This window comes from Trachinotus anak, unplaced genomic scaffold (genome assembly GCF_046630095.1).
Source record: "Trachinotus anak isolate AG129_WGS33_773 ecotype Australia unplaced genomic scaffold, CSIRO_AGI_Tana_v1 ptg000032l, whole genome shotgun sequence".
Lineage (NCBI taxonomy): Eukaryota > Metazoa > Chordata > Actinopteri > Carangiformes > Carangidae > Trachinotus > Trachinotus anak.
Genome location: NW_027273883.1, coordinates 10,139,711 through 10,154,685, shown reverse-complemented (window position 1 = coordinate 10,154,685; position 14,975 = coordinate 10,139,711). Strand labels below are relative to the sequence as shown.

At 42.2% G+C, this 14,975-nt stretch overlaps 1 protein-coding gene across 3 annotated transcripts in view; it reads left to right on the top strand.

Moving 5' to 3' along the window:
* The window catches only part of grik5 (glutamate receptor, ionotropic, kainate 5), an 85,607-nt gene that overhangs the window by 45,180 nt on the left and 25,452 nt on the right, over window positions 1–14,975 (top strand). For all 3 annotated transcript variants that reach the window (XM_071470808.1, XM_071470806.1, XM_071470807.1), the window contains 9 exons: window positions 396–557; window positions 2,954–3,118; window positions 6,201–6,298; window positions 6,725–6,890; window positions 10,703–10,881; window positions 11,630–11,683; window positions 12,500–12,658; window positions 13,101–13,253; window positions 14,599–14,703. In XM_071470808.1, the coding sequence (XP_071326909.1) occupies window positions 446–557; window positions 2,954–3,118; window positions 6,201–6,298; window positions 6,725–6,890; window positions 10,703–10,881; window positions 11,630–11,683; window positions 12,500–12,658; window positions 13,101–13,253; window positions 14,599–14,703 (1,191 nt within the window). In that variant the 5' untranslated portion in view covers window positions 396–445. The remainder of the gene's footprint in view (window positions 1–395; window positions 558–2,953; window positions 3,119–6,200; window positions 6,299–6,724; window positions 6,891–10,702; window positions 10,882–11,629; window positions 11,684–12,499; window positions 12,659–13,100; window positions 13,254–14,598; window positions 14,704–14,975) is intronic.

The window sequence follows — 14,975 nt, the reverse complement described above, 5'->3', positions numbered from 1 at the left end:
TGTACAGTATTGATGTGTATGAGTGAATGAGCGGTGATGTGTGTGCCCACTGTTGTGATGGTTTCTTTGAGATCGTTTCAAGGCTGAATACTGTCACTGCTGAACGGCAGACTTTCCACGGGAGACATAAATAGAGATGAGTGTAGTGTATTTTATCAAGAGACAGGCTGTATGCATGGGACTGGGCTGCCTTTTGTGATATGACAGTGAACATCTTCATAGCTGAGTATGAAAGTCTATTCTATGTGCTGTCAAATTAAAGGTGCACACACTACATGGAAATGACAGAGCAAACTGAAGATAAGCCGCAGGAGGACAGTTTGAAGAGAGACATCTTGTGTCAAGACGGTGGTTTGTGTGTCCAGTAACACGCAGTTTTTCCTCCGCTCCTGCAGGTGGTGGTACAGGCAGCCAGCAGACCATTCTCCATGAGGAGCAGTAGAAGATGCCGGCTCTGCCAGCACTGCTGCTGTCAATACACTTCCTCTCCTTCCTGCTAGTCACCATGCCGCCACGCTCCCTCAGTCAGGCCCCTCTGCTCTCCTCCGTCCGTATGGGTGAGTGGCCAGCCGTCCTTCCATCCCCACCTCACCTGGGTCAAAAAGTTCCTCAACATACTTTTTGTGTCTTTGTGTTTTTTTTCCAGCTTGCTTCAGTGCCTCACAGTTGATTTTGCCACTTTGGACAGTACGAAAAAGAGTTTTAAAGCACAAATAACATACCTGTTGTTGTTATTTCAGTCCAAACTTGCAATAAAAGTTTTCCCATTTTACTCTTCTCAGTTGTAAGTGATTGGCAGATACAAATTTCTCTCAGAGGCCATGTTGCAATTTCAAGTTTTCAGTTTTACCTTAAAACCTTCATGAGGAGCAGACAGAAGTGTCTGACAGGTGTGCAACAATGCCTCTGTAACTGTACTCTGAGATGTTTAAAACATCCTGGATTCAGGTGTTGGGATATCTGCATATTATCAAAAATTAGAAATAGACATTTTCTGTAACTAAACATTTTGGTTACACAGATGTTTGACAAAAATAAATGTAAACATAACATAATCACAATTACAAATGCTGCCACAAAACCAAATCATATCAGCCCACATACAGTCCTGGTCCTGGTTCAGAAATAAATGCACATTAACCATTTTTGATAAAAAGTCCAAGGTTATTGAACAAAATAAAATAAAATAAAATAAAAGCTTGCAAAATGCAAATACAAAATGTAGTCTGAACACAAATATTGGCACCCTTCAGTAGTAAATAGATGCAAGAACAACATTCTCTAAACATTTCTTTTGCCTTCTAGAAGCTTCTTGTACTTGTCTGCTGGCAGTTTCTGCCACACTTCCCCTTCTATGCCTTCAAGGTCTTTTAAGTTTGAAGGAATCCTTTTTGCAAGGGCAGAATTTAGCGCTCTCCAATGGTTTTCAATACAATTTAGGTCAGGACTCGTCGCTTTGTTGGCCATTTTTAAACAGTCCTCTCTCTTTTCAGCCATTCTTTTGTGCTGCAGGATGTGAGCTTGGGGTTGTTATCCTGCTGAAAGACCCAAGACCTTCGCCTCATACCTAGTTTTCTGACACTGAGTAACACATTTCGCTCTAAAATGCCTTGGTAATCTTCTGATTTCATCATTCCTTTGATACATTCGATGCCTCCAGTACCAGAGGCAGCAAAGCAGCCCCACAGCATGATAGAATCCCACCACGTCTTACTGTAGGTGAGCTTCATTTTGTCACCTATAAACAAACTGATGCACTGCATTCCCCGAGAGCTCTGCTTTGGTGTCATCTGTCCATAGAACATTATCCCAGAAAGACTGTGGCTTATCTTCTTGGTTCAGTGTGCAATGTATGGCACAGATTGCTCCAGATCAGACTTGTGTGGTGTGGTTTTTTTTTGTTTTTTTGCAGACTTCTCTCACTGAGTTCCTTCTCAGCACCATGTCCTGAAAGCATCTGAACAGTCTTATGACTGTGAAACTTCTTGATAACATAGTGAACTGTTGAAACAGGGTTTTCAAGATCATTGCCAATTGCCTTGTAGCCTTTCGGAATCATTATGTTTTTTGATAAAAGCATTTCTGATGCTGTCAGACAGCTCTCTTGTCTTTGCCATTGTGAAAGAAGAAGAAACTGGAAACAATGAGCCCATTTTTATGCAGTACAACCATCATTCACTGGTTAACTCAGGCTATGTGACTAACAAGTACAGGGGAGATTTATTTGATTTTTAATTTTATTTGATGAATTCATTTGCATTCAATGTCAAAGGGAATCTTCTTTAAAATCATGACATGGTAAATGCAGATACACTGCACTGACAAAGAAAAACCGCAGGCACGAGGTGAAACCAATCATATATCACCCACCTTGGTACAAATGTTTGCAGCGGTAATTTAGTTTCTGAAAGTGTGTTTACGGGTCATCTTTAAGAATGCTTCTCTCTTTAAAGGATGAGTTCAGTATTTTGGGAAATATACTTATTTGCTTTCTGGCGAAGATCAATATCTCGTCTGATAAAGTCAGAGCCAGTGGCCCCTTAGTTTAGCCAGGCTAGCTGTATTGCTTCCTATCTTTATGCTAAGCTAAGCTAAGCTAATTGTCACTTGGCTCTAGGTTCATATATAACAGCTTCTTACTTTCCATATTTCCCAAAATGTTTAACTGTTTAAATGTTTCTAATATAGTTTGGATTTCATATCACTTATTATGTTGAATAACATTAATTCCTTGCATTCCTTTTCCAGTCAGTGGTTACAATTCTTCTGTCAGCCCCACTCATCTTCCCAAATACATTCCCACCAACACATGAGCATGGATAACGCTGTTAACCAATCATCCCCCTCTCAGCCTTGCTCATCCTTTTTTTTTCACTCCTCTCCCATTTGTCCCCTGTCCCGGTGCCATCCATCTTCTCTCCTCTGTTTTACCTGTCTCTTCTTCCCTCTCTAGCGGCAATCCTGGATGACCAGTCTGTGTGTGGGCGTGGGGAGCGCCTGGCGCTGGCCCTGGCCAGGGAGAACATCAACAGTGTGATGGAGGGTCCGGCCCGAGCCCGAGTGGAGGTGGACATATACGAGCTGCAAAAAGACTCCCAGTACGACACTACCGACACCAGTGAGTGGAGCCAATGCACACGAAAGAGGAACAGTAGAGCAGATTCACACAACCCCGCAAGAGTGATGAAATCCAGCTAAATCCATTAGAGTCCAAAAGGGCATAGTGTCTTATTAACACAGACAAAAAGTTACCACTAAAAATACCAGTTGATATTATTAGTAATATTGAAACATTAATAGAGTAGAAAAGAATAGTAGCCTACCAATTACTGCAGATTTTAATCCAAAACGCTTCACATAATAATATGTGAATATATAATAAATATATAAAAACATTTTTTGAAATGTTGCGAGCAAAAACCTCAAGTGATGACTAGAGTGACAAAACACCACCACTTTTGTGTGATTAGGAACCAGTAAGAGCTTGTACAGATTACTTTACATGTCACTGGAGACCAGTAATAGGCCACTAAGCCTGTCTCATTAAAAACAGCGGACCATTCCCCTCCAGTAACAACTGGAACTGGCTACTGTGCAGACAAAAACAAATCATCAAATACTAATATAGATCAGCAGCAGGCCAACAGAAAGCAGCACCATACCAAAGAGGCTGCTCCATTAAATTTGTATTGATATACAAACTTAAAACAGAATGTTTGGAGTCTGTAAAGACAGAAGATGTACTGCAGAATCCTGCAACAGAGGAGACACGGCTCCCTGCTCCTATTCTAATAGGTCAGTGACCCTGCCACAAGCTACTGGCAAAATGTCTGCGTGTGCTTGAGAAGGGTTGTGTACATATGTGCTTGCTTGAGTTGCAAGTGTGTGTGTGTGCGTCTTTCTGTGTGTGTGTGTGTCCTTGACCGATGGGCAGGAGACTCTGACAGGCTTGTTTGCTTGCAGCGTTTTTTTGGTCTCTGGATCAGAGAGCTCGTCATCTTACAGCTACGGCTGTCTAAGGCATGCTTGCACACACACACACACACACACACACACACTCCTGCACACACACCCAAGCACACACATGCACACGCCCATGCACGTGCACAGGCATTTATACATGCACGGACACACACTGTGTGTAGACACTCTCATACACACACACACACACAAGCACGGTGTGGGCATATGTACTCACACATACGCAGGCACACATACACACAGACAATGACAGGAACTGAGGAGGACTAATTAAAATACAAACCAAATACACCAGCAATAACAGAACTTTTTCACCAGGCTCATTTCTGCTGTAGCTACAAAAGTGTTTTTCAGGTGGGTAGACAGAAAACATTGTCGATAAAAATAAACTTAGTGCTTACGGAAGAGATGCTGTACAAAAACATTTCAATTACCTTTTTTCTGTAAGCTAAAGGATTTAGCCCCCGAGTGCAGGGCATGATCCAGCTTCTGTCTGTGATGGATGTTGATCAACAGCAGATGTTTGATTTTAAAGGGATAGTTTAACATCTTGGGAAAAGCATTCATTTGCTCTCTTGCAGAGAGTTAGATGAGAAACTTGATACCACTCTCATATCTGGACACTATATGAAACTACAGCCTGCACCAGGTCACCTTAGATTAGCAGAAAGACTGGAAATTGGGGGAAAATGGCAAACCCTCTGTCCAAATGTAAAAAAAAAAAATCCACCTACCACTCCCCTTAAATTAATCAATTAACACATTATGTGTTGTTTGTTTAATCCATAAAAGAATAAAGACGATAATTTACTGTTTTACTGAGTGTTATGTTCTTCTGACAACAGCTATTTGGTTTTTGCATGGATTAAACATGCAAAATACAATGTGTTAATTAGTGAGCTTTAGACAAGGGGGGAGACATATTTTGCTACATCTGGATTGAGCCAGGCCAGCTGTTTCCCTCCTGTTTCCAGGCTTTATGCTAAGGTAACCTAACTGGTTTCTAGCTATAGCGTCAGAATATCATACAGACATGAGACATCAGTCTTCTCATCTAGCTCTCACCAGGAAAGTGAAGAAGTATATTTCCCAAAATGTTGAACTGTTCCTTTAAGCATTTCCAAGTTTCTTTTGTTTTTGGTGGGTGGAGGAGTCTGTTACAGCTGTTGATCAGTAACTCAAACTGCAGACCGGTCAATTAATCAAGTATAAGACAGACAATGAGTAAAACCTGATCTGCTCCCACTCGTGTATCGACTCACTATAGTGGAGCAATTTCACACGTGCAAAGCAAACTTCAGGCCCTTGCATGTAGAGGAGGTTTGAGTTAAAAGAAAAAATCTGCTGCATAGTTTCTTCATAAAACATAAATAAATAAAAACAAAAATCCAGTTTTGACCTGTGACAAACCAAACCAAAAAACAGAAAACAGAGACAAAAAGCTCCAAAAAAACCAAAAAAAAAACCAAAAACCCACAAATAACCCAGAATGAAATAAATACAATAATGATAGAAATAAAGGTTAACAAGGTAACTGACTCAAATTACCTACTACATATAAATGTTCCCCAAATGTTTCATTTGGGTTTAAATACAGTATATAAACGTAAAGGAGACATTTGTTGTGACTTCGGGTTAAACAGTGAACTTTATGCTTGAATATATTGAAAACAGAATCTCAGAGATGTTGTTTACTTCAGCCGTTCCTGAGCAAAGAAATTAGTGAGTTAATAATCATATAATTTCATGAATAGTTAATGTAATAGACTAATGTGTGAAACGGTTTTTCCAACATCGCCCCCCCTGCAAAATGGGTAATCATGCAAAAAAGGTGACAAACAATTTGCCAGCATTGTTCTGACGCCAGAGATATAATTAGAGCAAAATGTCTTAAAGATTATTAAAATCATTAAAAATGACTGTCTTAACAAGTGAATAATAGCAGAAGGCAACCTGTGGGCTGCCCTGCTGTGGTCCTTGGAGTATTTATCTCAAAATAAATCAGATTATAATGAGATACATCGTGCTCCTACAATAGAATCAGTGGTTAAACTGAAATCATAATGCGTCCTCTGAGTTTTTGCTGCATTTTAAATTTCAACACTTTTCCCCCCGACTGCGGTCCTTACTGTTTGCCAACTCTGTGCTGCTGTCAAAACGAAGCTCAGGTAAGGTGTGTGTCTGCATATTCAATGTTTATTCTTCTTTTTTCCTTTCAGTGTGTCAGATTCTACCCAAAGGCGTCGTCTCTGTGATAGGTCCCGCCTCCAGCCCCGCCTCTGGTTCTACTGTCAGTCACATATGTGGAGAGAAGGAGGTGAGCGTGGAAGATAAACACACAAATAGCTACAAATCTGAGCACATCTAGCTCCCTCTCTCTGACTTCCTACCCTTCCTACCCACACAGTCGTCATGATGAATGTATTTAGAGATTTAGTTTTCCTTGCCTATTGAGTTTCTTCTCATATAATTAACCACCATCCACTTCTTCCAACCATTTTCTCCCTTCTTCCCGTAGCCTTTTATCCTTAGGTCTCTCTGTTCTCTGCCTCTGTCTGCTTTCTTATCTCTCTTTTCACCCTCTAGCCTCTCTAATGGATCTTCCTTATTCACTCTTATTTTATTTTTTTTCCTGTTGTGTGTGTTTGGAGAGGACCTAATCACAACACATTAGTTTTTTTCTTGCCTTCCCTAATGTTTCTTCTCTCCGCTCTCCTTTTCTTTTTTTGTTTCTTTTTTACAGATCCCTCATGTGAAGATTGGTCCTGAGGAAACTCCACGCTTGCCGTACTTGCGCTTTGCCTCTGTCACACTGTACCCTAGCAACGAGGACCTGAGCCTGGCCATAGGAGCCATCCTGCGCTCGTTCAGTTACCCCTCAGCCAGCCTGGTCTGCGCCAAGGCTGAGTGTGAGTACACCTTGCGTAGTTATTGACTAAGTTATGTGCAACCCAGTGGCTATGTTTGTGTTTAGGTGGGTGTAAATGCATCAGTTGTGTTCTTCTGAACTTGTTTACCTGCTGTATGTGTATATTTGTGTGTGTTCAATGCCTCTGTGGGCGTGTTGGCACATTCACACTGTTTGGGCGGTGATGACTGTTTCGTGCTGTTGGACACTCATTTTGACAGTCTGGTCATAGAGTTCTGTCTGTTGTCAGAGTTCAGAACATGGCTCACACTACAGCCTTCCTTTTTATTACTCATGCTCTCACACTCTGTCTCTCATCCACCTCAGAGGGTTGTTAGCCCAAACCAATTTAATAAATATTTGTGTTTGAAATGCTTTCCAATATTGGAAGAACTTAGAGGACATTTGATTTGACTTGCCTGGCACTCAGAGAACTTTAACATCACAGGGGATTCGGGGCTTAGTCACTGGCCCTCTTTATTTTCATTTTGAAAGAGTGTGTTATTGATTTATTATGCACTCCCCTATTGAGAGTCGCAGGAATTAAAGGGCTTGGTCGGATGGTGTCTGTAGTATTCAAACAGGGCTTTGTGAATATATGACAGAATACACTACGTGCTGTAGGAGGTGGTGAAAATTGTAATTTATCCACTGAATGATTGCCCGACTTTTTGTCCGGTCCTGAATGAAACTGAGCAGGGATGAGTTGTTGTACAGCTGTTGACTGCTCAAACCAGTGAAGTAGAACTGCGCAAGACCTGAAGGGCAATTACACAAAGAATAAGAGCGACCATTGAAGTCTGAACACTTCTCACGGCCGTGTGAAAAGGGTAGATTTTGACAAACAAAAAGCTGTGACATTATGAAAAATTGATTCAATCACGGAGATGCTTTCATTATCTCTCCAGCAGTTAGCCAGCCGTCCCGCAGTTTCCTGAAAGTGAGCTGAATTCCTTGTGGACTTGTCATTTCATTGAACTAGAAGAGCTTTGAAATGGCATCAGGCATCTTTTTTCCACTTTTGATCATCACTTGAATGGGTAGATAAGAGCCTTGTCTTTCACCAAGCTTTTCCTCCCATAAGAATAAGAGGCAACAGATAGTCTGATGGTTCCCGGCCCGGCCAAAAGATGCAGCTTCTCCTGGTGAGACAGTGGGGTGTGTGTATCTTTGTGTGTGTGTGTGTGTGTGTGTGTGTGTGTGTGTGTGTGTGTGTGTGTGTAGTATATTTGGCTTGAAGGTGATCTTTACAAGGTTATCACTCTCACAGACTCTGACCCAGTTGGCTGCGCTATCTATCGCCATGGAGCTGGTTGCCATGGCTGCAGAATAGGTGCTAACTGCCACTCAACAGGCTTGTTCCACACTCTGAATGACTGTGTGTGTGTGTGTGTGTGTGTGTGTGTGTGTGTGTGTGTGTGTGTGTTGGGCATGGTATGTGTGTGTTTGATTTTTTATTTTTCTGTGTGCTTAGTTCACTTTGTCCATACATGTGCGTGTGTTTGAGTGCTAGTTATGCGGGAAGGAGTGTGTGTGACGGAGTGCGTGTGCGTGTGTGAGAGAGAGTGGGTTTTCTGGTTCTTGTAAGCTTGTGGTGTCTGTGTGTGCAGCTCTACAGAGGTTCAACATCAGACAATGTTTACCACCAGCTCACTTGTTTTATTCATCTTGTTTACCCCAGTGTAGAGTGGTGCGTTCAAGTGAAGTAGACATTCTCTCTTTTGTGTCAGCAAGGCGAGTAATGTGTGAAGTCACACATTTCATTGACATCACCACCATGCACGCATCCTAATGAAGTAACGTATTTAGCAATTGGTCATTTTTGCAACAGGGATTCATCTAATTTATCCCTCTTTTAGTCTGTGCAAGTAGCAGTCCATAGATATTCTGTTAAATGAGAGTGAGTCAGAGATTTTGGTTCACTTCCGACGTATCCTCCTCTCGTTACGCCTGGGTCACAACGTGCTATCGGAGCCTAATTCCATTATGCAGTTTTCATGAGATGGATGAGGTTAAGGACAGCGAGAGGGAGAGCTTGAGCACAAGGAGGAGGAGATGGTGGCGGTGTAAGAGCAAGATGGATAAAGACAGAGAGAGGTAACTGGAGCACGGGGCTAAGACGAGAGAGATAGAGAGGTTAGAGCTCTTGTGTGAGAGAGAGAATATGTGAAAGAAGGAGAGTGAGAGAGAGGAAGAGGGGAAGCTGTAAAGTGCATTGATTTTTTTTTCTTCTTTTCCCCTCCTTCCTCAAACTAATTAAAGTTTTGGCCTGGTTCAGTGATTACCCCACTGCTTACAGAGGCTTTCTCCTGCTGAAGGGCTCTGTGCGCTACCTCTCCCTTCCTCCTCTCCTCCCTCTCTCCCCTTTCCCTCCATCCCCCAGATGCCTGCCCCACCACTTATTTACATAGCTAGAGGAGCTTTACTATGGAATTACAATTAGGAAGCAGCAGAGTAGACTTCCTAGTAAAGACTCATTCCACGCACAGTGTCAAGTGAGTCTTGACTGCCATTGGTTATACTCATTTTTGAGAGGAGTTCGCTTGAAGTGGGCGAATTGTCTCAAGTACTGTATTTCACTCTTTCTGCTCCTGCAGCTCCTGCTCCTCCTCCTCTTTTCTGTCCATCTTTTTTTTTTTTTTAACCAGAGGTTAGCAGAATTCTTGCATTTCCAGTTTTTTTTTTTAAATTAATTTTAAAGTTTTTACTTTTTTGAACACTTACTATTTCACTCACAGCACACACATCACTCAAAGACAGACACAAACTGAATTACAACACACTCAAAGAGCACATAGCTTTGCCAAGGTTGCACAGCCCTTTAAACTTATTATTCTGTTCATAGAAAATGTTTAGATATTTGTCTTGCTGATTAGCTGATTGAGACCATGAATTTTGTAGCGCACCTAAAACCTGTCTGGGGATATAAGGGCTTTGTACAAAGATCAGACTCACAAGTGCTTATGTTATGAGTTATGTTGATTGAGTTATATTTTGTCATGTTAATGTAGCGACAGCCAGACACACTGCATCTGACACAAAATTATTATTTAAAACAAAGTGTTTTTGCAAGGAGGTGGGTGTCTTTAAAACATTTTTTGGCTCATCCAAATATTTTATGTTAAGATTGGGTGAAATATAATAACATTAAAGAGGAAAAATAAGTGAAGTGATGTGTATGATTATAAAATCTAATGACAGATACTTAGGCGGATAGATGAAAAAAGCTTTAATGCATATGGGCTTAACTCATATTAAAAATATCCCAGAGTATTTGTGCGTTTGCCTTCCTCAGGGTGTCTGTAGGAGGAATGTTGAAAAATATGTTTAAATGGGTCTATATGTAATCAAATGTGGCCTGAAAGTAAAATTTGATTAAATCAATGGGAAAATATTTTGTCTCTATGCTCCACAGTTCAGGTGTTAAGGTCAAACAGTTAAGTGCTGTATAAATGACCACATGATGGCCCCAAGCCTAACTCTTCTCCAAATTACACAAGAATCTGTCAAGCAGATTATAGGAGAGAGGGCTGAATAAAAAAACCTCCTTGGCAGAGGTCATAAGAGATAAAAATAAGTCCTGCTGAGAAAAGCAGTGAATGCAGACATATTGTAGCCTCCATATTAAATGATGTTTAATTTCCTGGAGATTCAGACAAACCATCAATCATGCAAATGACACAAGTATGTGGCCGTCCGAGGATAAATCAAGATTTTCACAGGTGCTGCAAAGTGTACACGTTGGAAATATGAGTTATGTCTACTGATACAGACACTGATATGCAATCTGACTCTGCTGTGGCTCTGCCTCAGGCCTGCTGAGATTGGAGGAACTGGTCCGCCGCTTTCTCATCTCCCGGGAGACGCTGTCAATCAGGATGCTGGATGACAACCTGGATCCTACGCCGCTGCTGAAGGAGATCCGTGACGACAAAGTGGCCACCATCATCATTGACGCCAATGCTTCTGTCTCCTATCTCATCCTCAAGAAGGTCAGGTCTCAAGGTTTAATTCATTCTTCAGAGCCGCCCACACATGTGGGTTTGAAGTTAGTCTAGTATACAGTACTTGGAGTAATACTCAAGGGGATCATTTTCTCCTCTATATATCCATATGGGAAATTCAGGTTACAATCATGAAGGACATGCAGAACTTACCATCTGTAAAATAATAAGGCAACTCTTTCAAAGTACCACAGGCTACACGTTTGTTGTTGTAACAGAATTAACGTCTATTTTTACCTTCCCTGTCCTCCGGAGCAGCAGAGTGAACAATATTTCTGTGTATCTGCCAGCAACAATCACTGTCTTACACTCTTAAGAAAGTATTTGACAAAAGAACATCTTTTGCAGGGAAGCAGTGCAGATGTTACCCAGGCTTGTTCTGATTCATGGTACGGCCTGTAATGCCGATAGCCAGCCCAGTGAGTCACAGTTTGAATGCGTATGGGATGTTTTCACTGGGCGCACATCTGCCCTCAGCGAAATGTCCTAGTGTTAGTCTGATGATGTAAAACTGTGATTAACGTATGCTCCCTCTCCCTCCCCCACATTCTCTCCTTTTCTTTGTCCCCCAACTGTCTCCTTTGCTCTCTGCTTCTCAATAATGCTCCTCCTTTGCCCTCACTATCGCCCCCCCCATCAATCTTTCTTTAGCTTCCCTTATTCTCTCCACATTCTGGATCCCACCTGCCTCGTCTTTACTTTTTCATCTTATTTTCTTCCTCTCTATGTCCTACAGGCATCAGAGCTGGGGATGACATCAGCATTTTACAAGTACATCCTCACCACCATGGTAAGATCATACCAATTCTTCCCCTTCCTGCCTTCTGTCTTCTATTCCTCCACATTCACTTTTTCCCCCTGCTCTGCTCCTCCTCCTCTTCAGTCCCTTTACGAGTGAGCAAAGGTGCTAAGGCGGAGAAAATATTCGATAAAGGGAGAAGAGAGAGGTGACAGAGAGAGAATAAAGGGAGAGGAGATGAAGGATGGGGAGCGGGAAGGAGAGAGGGAGAGAGGGAGAGATCAGAGAAATGAACATACTGTACAAAGATGTGGAAGTGCAGAGGAGGATGGCAAAAAAAAAAAAAAAAGCAGGAGAAAAAGGGGTCTGAGGTGAAGGTGATGACAGACGTGATGTGCCCTTTTTCTTCTGCCACCCGCCACCTTCTCTACGCTTCCGGTGTTTTCATCTGCCTCTTTGATATACTCCCCTCCCTTTCCACCATTTGAATTAATGTGTCACTTTATGCCGTGTGCCTGATTTTTATTTTATCCCCCCCCCCCTCCCTCTCTGCCCCCTGTGCACGATGTTTCTTGTGTCTATGTGTGTGTCTCTGTGAAAAGATACTGGAGTCATTTCCATCAACCTATCTTTGCCCTGTATGACTATTTTTCCCTTTTCCGAGCTGTCCATACCCTTTTTTTTTCTCTTTCCATCACAGATTAGATGCTGTCACTCCCCATAGCCTCTCTTTTTCTTTATCACACTCCTCTTTGCACAGTATTTTTCTTCTGAGCTGAGATTTGATACACTGTCAACATTGTCACTCACCTGAATTTTCTGCCCGCAAACACCCTCCCCGCTCCTCTTCTTCTTTTTGTTCTCTAGGACTTCCCCCTCCTGAGACTGGATGATATAGTGGATGAGCAGTCCAATATTGTGGGATTCTCCATGTTTAACACGACACATCCCTTCTACTTGGAGTTCATCAGGAGCCTCAACCTCTCTTGGAGGGAAGGCTGTGATCTAACATACCCCGGCCCTGCGGTCAGTCTCCTGGACACGTGACTACTCATGCATGCACGCATTCAGGAGTAATTTTACAGCTTTGTTTGCATGCCACGAAACATTAAGCTACTTTATTCCTTACACTGATTCATGGAGCAGTTAAAGAGATTCAGCTAGTCTTTTGCTTGTATTTAATGGGTATTGATGTATCCATCTGTGTTTCCTCCCCACTGGTTTACTCATACCTCACATCTATTCTCTCTCCCCTCTAATTTTCCCGGCCTCCCTCCCTCTGTCCCTGTTAACCATTTAATCATTTGTGCCTCTCTCCTCTTTCCTCATCGCATCGTCTCCCTTGTCTCCTTGTCTCCTTGTCTTTCTTCCCCATGTTTCCACCCCACCCCCCCCCCACCCCCACCCCCCTTTTCTGCCTATACCCTCTTCCATATCTCTTGTGCTTCCTCTCTCCCTCCTCCCACAGCTCTCGTCAGCACTGATGTTTGATGCGGTGCATGTGGTGGTGGGGGCGGTGAGGGAATTGAACCGCAGTCAGGAAATCGGAGTGAAGCCGCTCAGCTGCACCTCACCTCAGATCTGGCAACACGGGACCAGCCTCATGAACTACCTGCGCATGGTAAACGATTGATAAATCTGCATGTGTGCAATCAACGTCTTAAATGAATGATCATTCACACGGACATGCACATGCATACATCATGAGGAATATGGGCAGAATATGAGCTTAATTTCATTTCTATTTCTTCAAATGTCCACACAGCCAAAATATGTACGGTGACTTGTAACTTTGACTCCGTGTCTTATCATGAAAGTCAAGAGCTTTCCCTTTATAAGCTACAGAAGTTCAACTAACAATTATTTTCATTCCTGATTTTCTTTAAACTGCGGCTTATTTTTCAAATAACCTATGTCCGAAAATAGTGAAATAGTGAAAATAGTGAAAAATCCAATTTCCCAAAGCTTGTTATGACATCTTCAAATTACAGCGGAAACAATTGTTTTATCAATGGATTAGTCGACCAACAGAAAGATAATTAACTACTTTGGAAAACGAATAGTTTTTTTTCATTTTTCAAACAAAAATGCCAAACATTTCTTAGTTCCAGCCTCTACAATATAGACATGACATAGAAAGAATAATAATTATGTAATCAAAAAGGAAAATATATGTAGATTAATCTAAAGTAAAATAAATCTGTATTTGCAGCTTTACTGATAACAATCTGTCTTATCTAACAGCCCAAATATTTTCAATTTATAATCATCAAGGCTGAAATTCTCACTTCTCACTTTGTTTTTGATTAATTTTACCTTGATTGATTTATTGACTAATGATGACAGTACAGCTGCATTCTGTATCATCCGCATCTCATGTTGCATGTAACCTCTGTCTCTTGTTGTCCTTTGTCATCTTCCATCTCTGGTCGTCTGTGTGTTTCTCTCATCGACGACCTGTTGTCAAGGCAGCCCAAGCCCCATCTCTCATTGCCTCCGCCCCACCGGCCCGACATCTGTCTTTGTTAGTCAACATCATGGTGTGCTCCATCTTCAGCACCGTGCCATTCATCATAGATCTCGCTAACTGTGCCAGCACCTGGGTTTTGGAGAGGCAGAGCCGAGCTGTGAGGTGCAGGTCTGAGTCTTATTAGGAAGCTGTTGACACTCTCTGCTGCTCTATCTGAGCCTCTCACTCAGTCACTTTCTCCCAGTTGATCTGAAACTGATCATCCCTGTCTAGTCCAGCCTCAGACACTTCCTCTGTCTCTCCTGCTCTTTCCTCCTAATCACTGTTGATAGTATCTGTTTGAAGAAGAAGAATCTTTTTTCTTACTCAGAAAATTGTCTATATTCATTTCTCCAACTCTCCTCATTGTTCTGTCCTGTTCTCTTCTCATTTTTCCTTCTCTTCTTTTCCCTTCCTCTCTCATACTTCCTCACCTCACTCTGTCCGTCTGTGCCAGGTGGAGTACGACGGTCTGACAGGGCGTGTGGAGTTCAACAGTAAAGGTCAAAGGACCAACTACACCCTGAGGATCCTGGAGAAACACAGAGGAGGCCACAAAGAGGTCAGGAGTCACCTGTTGTCATGCAGCAGCCAGGTCACATTGCCCACAGGCTTTGGGGTAGTTATAGGTCACCCGTCTGATTTCACAGTGCCGGGGGAGACGTTTAACACTGAGGTCAGCCTCATCACAGAAGCCCCTGATAGTATAGCTAAATATCTTTACTTTGTGACGTTGGTTTGATGTGTTTCACCTGACGCCTGCAATTTGACTTGGGTCAGGTAGTAGCTGCAAATATACAGTATGTTAACATTTGTTTTATCTGAAGGCTACTA